General features: G+C 48.9%; 1 protein-coding gene across 1 annotated transcript; it reads right to left on the bottom strand.

Moving 5' to 3' along the window:
- Window positions 1–1,100: 1,100 nt before the first annotated feature.
- On the bottom strand, window positions 1,101–10,029 carry LOC149351289 (uncharacterized). The gene is made up of 6 exons (XM_089575605.1): window positions 9,714–10,029; window positions 7,578–7,642; window positions 5,952–6,037; window positions 2,771–2,852; window positions 1,592–1,835; window positions 1,101–1,186 (listed from the first exon to the last, which is right to left on the bottom strand). The coding sequence occupies exons 1-6, from the start codon at window positions 10,027–10,029 to the stop codon at window positions 1,101–1,103; spliced, it is 879 nt and encodes a 292-aa protein (XP_089431731.1).
- Between the last annotated feature and the right edge of the window lie 1,257 nt (window positions 10,030–11,286).

Here is an 11,286-nt window from a genome sequence, read left to right as displayed (position 1 = left end):
AAACAAGCACACATCTATAACTTTGTATTTATTATGCGGTGCGCAGCTATATGCGCTCTTTTTGCATTTAATGCGTATTGTTTCAGTGCTCTATATGGCTTGGAAGGAAAACATAATTAATCTGGCAGCGCCACGTTGTTGACGGTGCAGCATCAGCAGCGAGCTCTCGCACGTCAGTGCCGGAGAAGGGTGCGCATACACATCACCATGTATGCGCAAACTCAACCGCACAGAAAACTAATCTGGTGAAGTCGTCGAACCTACAGGCTGCCGATACGAAGAGGAGCATGGACAAAGCGCCATTTTTACATCGCCGTCGCCGCAGCCGCCGAAGTCGCCCTACTGCGCAAGCGCAGAGCGACTGGTTGTGCAGTGAAGCACGCGTTCAGGTCAAGGAGCGAGGTAAGGAAGCATGAACGTAGCGTTGTGCCTACCTAAAGAAAGGACGCTCCAAGGGAGACCACACAAAGTGCTCCTTAGTAAGGCGTATTGAAAAAGTGACTGAAGGAAGGCGAGCTGATCCTGAGGCATCATGGGGTAAGGAGCTTTCTAAAATTTGGTCTCTAATGTACTTTTGTTGCAGTTGCATCCTTTCTTTTTTTTTCGATGTAATATGAAATTCACAGGGGCGAGGTGTCGGGCTGTGTTTGAATAGCTTTCAGTCACCGCACTTCTGCCTTCCTTTTATTCGCTCCTTTGTCTTCTATGCTTCTATCGCTTTTGGCCATTCAGTTTTTATCGTTTTTACCTGTTTTTCTTCTGTCACGGCCCTTTACACTGTCAGTTTTTATCGCCTTTAACAAATTTTCAGTTTGTAGTCAGCGCTCGTTTGCGTCTCATTTATTGGTTTTGTCCATGTTCCTCGCGCTGTTTCATTAGTTATATGAACTTATGAAGCGTCCGCAGGACCGCAGCACTCAAGTCAGCGCACATCACTCAAACGCGCTGGGAAGCTCGTTGCACGGTACACAGCCGGTGACAGCTGCGTGCGCTGTCGAGGTGACAGCTTCACCACTGGCAGAGCGATTATTCATAGCGCCTCTAACTGGCTTGCTATAGTCGCCATTCTGTTAACAAGTCGTGGTACGGACAGAGAAAACTTACTTAGCGCGCGTAACTTCCCGAGCTCGGCGCATAAAATTGGCAGCCACGCTGTGAAACGTCTTCGAGAGGCGCTTTGCTGACCCTGCGTGAAGAGAAGAGGGCCCAAGTTCGAGCGCGTCAAAAACGCGCCGGTTTTCGCGCCATTTCAGCGCACGCCGAGCCCAATATTCCTCCGCAGCCGCGATGACTCAGTGGCTATGGAGTTAGGTTGCTGACCCCAAAGTATTGGGATCGAACCCCAAACGCGGTGGCCGAATTTAATAGGGATGGTATACAAGTGCGTACGTGTGCTGTGCGGTGTCGATGCACGTTAAGATCTCCAGAAATAATCCAGAGCAATCCAATATGCCGCCCCTTCCCCTCTCTGTACTTTCAATCTTCCTTAATGTCTTCCCTTGCAGCATTAGACCACCATGGTTTAGACAATTACTGCGCGTTTCCTTTCATCTCAACCCGCCTCCTTCCTTTTCTACAGTTCGTTGCTTACCGAGGTTGAGGTCACTGGCCTCCAGGACGTGCCCGTGCCGGCGCTCGAAGCGATCCAGGGCGTCTAGCAGCCAGTCGGCCAGCGCCACCGGGTCGTAAGGTAGCAGTGTGCTGTCGGCCCACAGGCGCGCCATCAGCGCCCCCACTTGCGCTGCGATCACGCTCTTGTGCAACAAATCATCTTGCTGCACAGCGCCGGCCTGCACCCGGTGCGCGGGCCACTCCCCGTACGGACGGTCGGGCTCCTGCGCAAAGCTGCTGCAGTTACCGAGGTTGGACCGTAGGGAAGAGGAACGAAAATGCATGTTCAGGAAAGAAGAGGAAACCGATAACCGTATTTTGAGAGGATTCTTTTCTCGGTACATTCTTTTGTCCCTTTACCATTGACAGCTGCCACCTTCGACGTCAGGGCGGATAAGTAGCTAGGTTTTCGATCGCCGGCTGCGCTATCTAAGCCGAAGCTGACCAACTGCATAGAGACAAACAAATTGATCTGGGAAAGGTTCGTCGCAAAATACGGCCCCTGTTCACATCATGCCGTCACCGTTAGCGGCCCTAGAGCGCGTGTCAGCATGTATGTAGCATGCGAGCACTGCGCTGCATATCAAGCAAAGCGCATTCCGACAGACGTCGTTAAGTACGAGACTCGGTGGCTGGCGTGTCTATGCGGCTTCGCTTGAACATGAGCATTCACTCTGAAGAGCAGCAGCTGCGGCAAGACCTCGCTCTCTCCTCTCTGCTGCGCAACGTTAGTGAAAAAAACTCTGAAACTATACCGGCCCTCGAACGCTCGCGAACTGTCATACGAACACGGCTCAGGTATGCACACAGCAACGCATTACACTGTTTCCGTGCTTGGCCTCGCTCAGAGCGAGAGCAGTGTTCACATTGTATTGTCCATTGTATTGTTCTCATTATCTCGCAATTAAAACGCTAAGTGCATGAGGGCTGGCAAAAGGTATGGGGTGTGTAAGCGCTCACTGGAAAATAGTCCAAAGTCGTAATTTGCGTCATCACTTCATGGGCCGCTCCAGTAACGACCGAAACGGTAGCTCGTACGCTCATCTGTGAGGAGGTTGCCCGCACACACGCAACTTGGAAACACCTTCTTTTCTTCCTTTCCCGCGAAAAAAGTCAGTTAAAACGCCTCTTTTTTATGGCCGAAACCATATATACTCACTCCGAAGGACACAGCGAGAGTGGGGACTCCCACAGCAAAGGCGAAAGGACCGTCGTCCCAGTGGCCATTCACGGCAAGGGGCCTGCACGTAGGCATGGTGGGTTGTCGCTAGCGACGGCAGAAACGCAGCCGACCTTATTTTGCATCCTGTTTGCTCGCAGTGTCAAAAGCAAGGGTGCCGTACAGTCACGTTTGTCACAAACACTATGCTGTAACGAATGAGCATCGTGTATGAAAAGGCGAATCGACACAGATGAACGACATTAGGCGCCCTTTAATAAACGAGCTCTGGCGCATGGCGCGCTAAGAGATTCAGCCAGCAGAGTATACGCCGCAGTGAACATATCGGCTATGTTATACGGCCCCACGCAACGCGTAGCGCTTACTACTAAGCGCGAGGCTTTGCTTCGCTTTTGGGCAGCACACCGTTGCTACTATATCTCCGTTGTTATGCAGCGATAGAGCGGCCGGCATGCCGCGTCAGCGTCCAAAATCGCCCGCAGTGTCGCTCAAGATAACGGCGAGAAGAACGTCAGCACGGGTGACGGCGGCCGGATACAGTCGAATACAGCTGGGCGTCGCTCGCGGAGGCGCAAGCGGAGAAAGAGTAAACGAACACTGCAAAACCTAAATCATGCCTAAAGGCTGAGCAATTAATCTTTACTAGAAGCGCTTTCGGGACGACATCCCTTGCAAGGCGCGCTACCTATTCGAAAGCGTTTCACGAAACTGACAAAGGTGATTCAGTGCCCTTTTGAAGCTGTGCAGCGCAAATACACTGTGCTCTAGTCCTGGTTAGATACTGTCTACAACGGGTCCATAAAGAGCTATGCTCCGAAGTGCGGTGGCGACGACTGCCAGTGCCTACTGGCCTCAATATAACTTTTCGGAAAGTGAGGGGGAAAAACGTTGTCCGCGCGGCGGTGCGTGATGAATGAGACCCAAAAGGATTTCGCTCCCGCACTCTGCAGCCGAACACGCTCATCGCACGTGCAGTGGTGGCTGTGCGTTCCCGACCCTGAAATCACTCTGGCAGCGAACAAGCAACTTATGAGAGGCCATCCGTACACGTGCAACGAACATTTGGATCGCTAAGAAAGTCATACAAATCTCTTTCAAACCATGCTTGCAAAACCGCGCCCCTCAAAACCGCACTTCTGAAGAAGAAACTGATACTGAGAGCTACTGAAGAAAGAAAAAGATGCTAGAAAAAAAAAAAAAACCCAAGTGATAGCTACGCATGTAATTATTGGTCGCTCCCTTTCAGTCCTAAAAAAAAAAAAGTGTGATGAACGTGTCGCAAATATTCTTTAAAGTATACAGGGCGTTCAAATATATATTATAAATTTTTTTTAAAAAGCGAGCGATGGGAGGTACACAAAATCCACTTTCGCAAGTAGGTTATACGGCCAGGCGCACCCAAAGTGTAAGAATAATTGTGTTCGTCAGCCTGCTAATAGACTAAAATAAATTAATAAACTTTGTACTCAGTGCAGTTAACATGCTTCTTTGTGTTTGAAACATGGTGGCGATTGCATTTTTTGAACTACACTTGGTAGAATTAACGTAGTACGCGCGTGTTCCGAGATGCTTGCCTACAAATTCTGTACTCAATCTGTGTAACTGCGCACTCAAGGCGGTAGCCAACGACGCAAAACTCCTTCCGTGGCGGAGCTGTTGCGTACGGCGTTTCGTTGAGCAAACTGCGCAGAGCTATAGGTGCAGCTGCTAGTTGTTGCGCTTTCGCCTTCAGCTAGTGAAATAGAAGAAATGCCGTTCGCAACACCTGCATCACTACGCGACGATCTTGCGCGGAGCTTGCACCGCCTTGCACGAGTAATTACACCGATTAAGCTAAAAATCTATAGGAGAATATCTCGTAACATATTAATGCTAGGAACTGAACCAAACGGAGCAGTCAAAGAATGCGACCATCTCTTAAGTTTCCAATATAGACATGCACACTAACTGCAGCAGCTAAGAGGTTCATTCATTTTTATTAATTAGGAGGCTGACGACGACAATTAACCTCTTAGTTCCTGTCCACCTGGTCGCACAACCTCCGCGCAAGAACGACTTTTCGCCCTGAAAGCCTAGTCTTGAAAGTAAAAATTTTGAATTCTCTGTATTACACCACTTCATTTTCAATTGAGATCTTGAAGGCTCTGGAGTCCACTTTAAGTTAATAACAAAATCTCATTTTTCGCTACCTGGGCACTTCAAACATGCTAAAGAAATGCTTGTATTTCAATTATCCGCCTATGCAGCGATCATTTCACAGTGTTTACGAGTAACATAAAAATAAATAATTTACGAAATAAATAAATAAATTTTTCGCTCTGCGGCTATTTCTTGCGTTAGTAGAACTTTTTGACGGGTTAGTTGGTACATCGTCTTGAAAGAATGTCGTACGCCAAAAAAGGACGAAACAGGAAGGAAACACATTTCTTGCGTTGTTTGCTGCTTTTTTGCGATTACAGCGAATCAATAAATGCGCTCATATTCTATGCAGAGCTTTCAATCATATGGCCAGATCGTCGGCAGTTTTCTCGTTCAGGCTAAAAGAGATGCATCTGCCTTAATATATTCTACTAAAAGATTAGGTGCGCATCACTGGCATGCACCTGCCTCTGCACATGTGTTATCAGCTTGCTATTGAAGCGATAGCTTCACTCTGTTGTTAAGTAAAGCCGGGTATCGCCGTGTGTGCAACATGACCTTCACGATTCTGGCAGGAGGCGCCCAGAGAGCAACCTAGGAGGCAGCTGATGGGCCACCTAGGTCACGTGACTTTGCGGCGTCAACACAACCTGCCCACTGGATGATGAGCAAACTACCCACCGGGGCAGGTGGCATTTAATGATTGGTCGCTCGGGAAGAGCAGCCTGGGTTGCACAAGCGCCACCAGTGGCAGCACCTGCCATCGCAGGGCAGTGGCACATCGCTTAACCGCTGCACCACTGCGCCAGGAGGGGTATGAGGGGACCTATGAATGTTAAGTAGAGAATGACCAGTTCTGCATAGGTGGGAATTAACCCATCACGCTGTCGCGTCATACCCTTAAGGCGGAGCCTAAGCGTCTCCTCCATTTTTTTAATTGCTGGTACTGTCTGTGACGGCCGCGAGGGTGGATACAGCAACTCGTAGCACGGTAAGGCTTACATAGTAAGGGAAAACTTACAGCGGTTCTCCTCCGTCGTCTTTTGGCGTGGAATTCTGCGATGTCCAGACAGCCTTCAGTGTTCTGTCAGAGCCCTTGGGATAAACCTGGCATAGCGGCGTAATTATATCATTTGTATGTAGTCATGAAATCACGAACGATTTGTTCTTGCTGCACTCACAGCGACTCATTGCTGGAGTTAACGAATACAAGAGCTCAAGCAGGCACCAGTGCTTGGAAAAAGAAAAAGAAAACACCAAGTGCTCAAGTTCGGAACCACGCTAAGGAAGGAAGCACGTTGTTCGGTGTAATAATCTGTACGCATTCGACCAGGATGCTGGCGCCACAGTAGCTTTCAGTTCGCCGAGAGGCAACTTCGAACATGCCGCAGTGACGGCTAGTCTAGGGCTAACCTGGAGAGTGAGCGACCGGCGTGCGGAATACGCGTTTTTCCTCGGCGTTAGGCATGCCAGTGAAAGGACAGTGAGGCTTGGTGCAGCAACGCAAAAGACTGATATCTTTATCAATTTATATGTGCGATAAATGCTATAATGCTGTTTCCTGTAACTTAAGTTTGCTGAAGAGGTGTAGATAAAAAGAACGCGTCGCAGAAAATGTGCACGGCATAAAAAAGGGCATTTTAGGTCAATGGAAAGACAACAATCTCGGTAAGACCCCTTTATCTAAGCATATGATGGTCCAGCTTTTAGTAAAGAGCGAAGTTCCCACAGCACGAAAATCTTCAAGTTTAAACGTCTAGTGGCCCGAAGTTTCCGAAAAACTGATTCAACATATATTGACCTGTGAGACGAATAGACTTTCCGTCCAACTAGACGGTCCAGCTGAAGCTTCAAGCTCTTCTGCTGAAACTTCAAACTTTACCCAGCATTCAGAAAAAAAATTACTGGACGATCAGACATATGATGCAACAGTTCTGCAAATGGTTTTGATTTAACCTCGATGATTACTTAGATGCGTTTACTGTTCTGAACGCGTTTACTCTAGGCCGAGGCTTCACGCAAGCGACAGAATTCTTCTGGAGAGTGAAGGTCAGCGGTGCGGTGGGTGGATGGATGGACAGCCCGCTAGCTAGGAGCGTGGAGTGGAGGCACCTAAAGCGAACATCTCCAGCCAACTGGACGAAAACTGACACGCATAGTATTATTACAGTACTGCACGGGAATGTCAATGGTGTCACAGGGGTCTTTTTTTTTCCATGTACGAGCTTTGCCAATAAAAGTGATAAATTCTAGATTCATATTGCAGCGAAGAAGCACAAACACACAGAGAAGGAACGCACAAAAAACACGGACGAACACGGAAACTCATTCGTTCGTTTGTTCATTCGTTCATCCGTGTTTTTCGCGTGTTCCTTCTCTGTGTGTTTGTGCTTCTTCGCTGCAATATGAATCAAGAATGTTACCAACTTGCCCAAAAACGTGTTTTACAAAAGTGATAAAGGATAGCCGAACGGTTAACCTACGCCTTATTCAAGAACATGCAGCCATTGTAGAAAGTCACTTCAGTGTTGCTTTAGGTTTGGTGTGTTACACCGGAGCGGCCGGCTCATGGGCCGAACCAAATTGCTCTTGTTTGATAGATTTATGCTTGCGCACTCACCATGCACTCCTTATGCTATGCACTCACCATGTTGGCCACTTCTCTTAGTGACGGGGCCAGGCTTGGCGAAGCGTGTGGCTCGAATAGTGCCCCTGGAAACACAGACAGCAGAGCGCTTCACTTAGAATAAGAGGAGCAGTACAGTCGTTCGCGTACAGTGCAACCGCATGCAGTGGCGTGTGTTTCGGCGTCAATTCCCAGACGGTGTTGGGGTGAAGGTGCGTTGCGCAGTTTCTCGTGCCGACAAAACGGCGCTTCCTCTATTTCCTCAGTTGGTTCATCCTGCGGGGTGCCGTGGTAAGGTGAGTCATGTCCTTGAAACCGGAAGAGGACATCTTTGCCCTTCCTGATACCGGCTAATGCGAGCGCCAGGTGAGTCACGGAGGGTCCCGCAGGTTTCATGCATCGCAGCCCGTTCCGTTTCCGGAGGATGTAATACTGTGCTGTGCTTACTCGCGACTACCTTAATTTTACTCGGGATCCCGTCGGAGCGTTGCGCTTACGATAACGACGGCCCGTTCTCGAGGCAGCAAAAAAAATAAAAAAAAAAATAGGGGCGATCAGTTGGATGCGTGCGGAGGAAGTACGATAGCATTTTTCTTTCACTCGCCATTCTGTTCCAATTCTGATTCTATCCTGACCCTGATTCCGTTCTTATTTCATTTACATTCGAAAGCGCTTCTTTTATAAATTTTTGCTGAGTCATTGTTAGTCCGGCGTCTCCGTCCTCTCCCTTACAAGTACCGCTGACGGCTGTGTCTTCGCGCATTCAAGACGAGGAACGATGTGCCTCGGGGTTTAGAAACTAGCCGAATGTACTTTGACAAAGGAAGTACACATGCGGGTGTTGAGCCGTGAGATATTACGTATAGCTTGTGTTCGGGCTAGCTGGTTTTATATATGTGTAGTTACGACAAACAAAGAATAAAGGGGAAAAAATGAGGACGAAACAAAAATTCAGCAGGAGAACGTATTTTGTGCACGTAGTACATGTTGGCGCTGAACGAATACTGCGAAAAGTACGCATGTCATTCCCATCGGCGCCAAGGATGCATCGCCGGCAGCTGCCATTAAAAAAGCCCCTCCTTATCTGTGACAGTGTTGTGGACACACAGCAGCACACGTCGCCGCGTAGCTGTCACACAGTTGGTGAACGAACTTTAAGAGGCACAGGCTTAACGCCTGTGTTCTCTCGTACTTCGCACGAGGAGCTGCGTAGTCGGCGACGCTTAGCGGAAGCAAACCTTGTCACTATATCTAAATGAACGTTTGTGATTCCCAAGTGGCGCTAACAGGAGGCTTAATGGAAACAGTTTTGACCAAGGAGGGGCTTTTTCTTCTTCGCCTTTCAAGCCATCTATCTTAAGGCCAGGCTGCTGAACTGTTATAAGGCTGTGCCAATGGCGCGAGCGCATTGTAATTGCAGTGAATGTTGTGTGCTCCTGGCGGGAAAGTATCGAGCACCTATACCAATCTTGTTAAAATAAAATACCTTTCGGCCCCGCCACGGGAGCCTTGTTCACAATCTGCAGCCCCGTTTTGTTGTGAGAGACCTCGCTGTGATCTGCGATTCAGGTTGTCTGATACGTTCGCACATGAGGCTTCCTAAGTGAAGTGCATTGTCGCGAGCGCCTTAAATTTTTCCTGTAAAGCAAGCGTCGCCACGTTTATCCTGATACTGCGGCGAAGCTAATGCAAAGTATCACACGGCTTTCAGTAAATTTGTAATCACGAAAACACTGAAACTCTTTTCGGCGTAGACGTCAGGAGTTTGAATCGAGCGGCGGGAAAAAAACTTTAAACACTATTTTCTCAGCGATAAATGCGCCTTTCGCTGCCGGGTAGACATCAACACACCCAGAAGGAGCCGCAAAATCGAGTTTTTACTGAGATCAAAAACCGGATAGAGTCGTCCTCAGTGTGTCTTTAATAAACTGTATCAGTAACGAAAAAAAAGCAACGCCTGCGCACGCAGTGCTGCATGTAACGTGTGTCTATGACTTGAGCACCGTCGACAATCACGACGTGGACAAATGACTCTAACAATGGCAATGTGGGGGCTTTTGAGAGTCCTGAGCCCGCGCGGTGGACCGGCCGGTGAAGCGGCGCCGAGCCCGTGCCGACCCGCTGCGTGGCCGCCGCACACGCGGTTGCTTCGCTTGCCTGTGACCGGGTTGTTGTCCACGTAGAGCACGGCCTGCTGCCGCAGCTGAGCGGCGTGCTCATCGACCCACTCGGCGGATCCCAGCGCGCTGCTCTGGTCCGTCTGCCAGAGCGCGAACGCGAGGCTGCGCCGCGGACGCCAGCCGATGCGCTGCAGGTGCCGGAAGGCGAGGCTCTGCAGCAGCAGCTGGGTGACGGCCAGCCAGCGGTGCTCGGGGATGGTGGCGGTCGTTGAACCAGTGGTCCGGCTGCCCACCACCACCAGCCGGTCTGCAGGAACGAGCGCCGCCGTTACTCCACGACCGCCAGGCGTCATCGCTCGTCACAAGAGGGCCCCGAATTTACTAGGATTATTTTCTCTAGAAAATGAGTTTAAATTGTAAATGACGCCGAGGAGAAAATGGGCGACCTGCTCAGTCAGCTTTGCTGGAGGTGCTTCGTGTCAGCGCACTATAGCACGCTATCACTCCACGGGGCTTCATCAAGTCACTGGGAAAGAGGGAAAAAGTGAGAGTATCCCTTCATTCCCAGGCCCTTTGCGCAAGTGCAAAATAAAAAAAAATCCCTAAAGGTACGATTTCCTCGCAGAGCGGGAACGGTACATATGTAATGACACATGCACACACAACACCATCGAACAAGCGAAGCTGCAAAACATATAGTACTCCGCTGGGACCCCTGCCTAAATTGTAATTCACAGTGACGAAAGATACCCAGTATACGAAGTAGGTAGTGAGAAACAAGAGTAAATGAAATAATTTAATATGCTTTTTGCTGCTTTATAGCCACATCTTGTATCATTACCATCGCAGCAAGCTTGGCTGCTTCTTTTCAAATTAGCTCGGTCTGAGGCTGGCAGCCTCAGTTTCTTCCTTTGAAAGCGGCCTTCGGAACTATACACAGCATCGACAAGTCATTGACGGCATCCTTGGAGATGCTTGACTTTCCTACATCTCCACGCTTTCCACGCTGCGCTAGAAGTTATAGCTGAGTGGTGTAATGCAATCACGTAATTGACTACACAAAACCAGAGTAATGATGCTTTATTTTAGGTACTGATCATTTTTTGTTCTCGAGAACGCATTGGTTGCAATTTATCACGTCACATTCGTTAATGATGTCCTCGCTTCTTTCTTTCCGCGCTTGGATTTGGTTACGTTTTCCAACCAGGGAGATTCTATTGTCTCCCATGGCCGCAAAATACGTCTGGTAGCGGAATACGCTTCTGCTTGAGTGCCAGTGTTGGCCAAAGCAGCAGTGTTTTGGGAGCCAAAGGTTTCGAAAGCACTGGTAGATGATGAAGAAATTAAGACTTAAGCAGCAGCGCTGGCTGTCACCTCAAGCAAGCGGGGTTATTATTTTCTTCATGAAGACATATTTACTTATTTGAAATAAGTAGCGAACTTTAATGTTGTTGGATATGCCGGAAATGTCTCTAATAAAAGTTTCCAGAGCGTGAGCTGAAAGTACGAATAGAGTCATTTTTGTAACGGCAACTTGATATGGAAGCAGTTTCTGCGCTGAGAACGAAATGCTCGAAATTTTAGATGTTTGGATGCGCAGCGCTCGCTGA

The sequence above is a fragment of the Amblyomma mixtum genome, chromosome 3, assembly GCF_055824585.1.
Source record: "Amblyomma mixtum isolate Tamu chromosome 3, ASM5582458v1, whole genome shotgun sequence".
NCBI lineage: Eukaryota > Metazoa > Arthropoda > Arachnida > Ixodida > Ixodidae > Amblyomma > Amblyomma mixtum.
Note: the sequence above shows the minus strand (reverse complement) of the source record. Positions and strands in the feature narration are given on the sequence as shown.

Excerpts from the sequence above, each read along its gene's own strand:
- LOC149351289 (XM_089575605.1), bottom strand. The coding sequence starts at position 10,029 with ATGACGCCTGGCGGTCGTGGAGTAACGGCGGCGCTCGTTCCTGCAGAC. Across the intron at positions 2,853-5,951 it reads GACGACGGAGGAGAACCGCT|GCCCCTTGCCGTGAATGGCC; the intron begins GTAAGTTTTCCC and ends GCCTACGTGCAG. Across the intron at positions 1,836-2,770 it reads CTCTCGCTGTGTCCTTCGGA|GAGCCCGACCGTCCGTACGG; the intron begins GTGAGTATATAT and ends AGCTTTGCGCAG.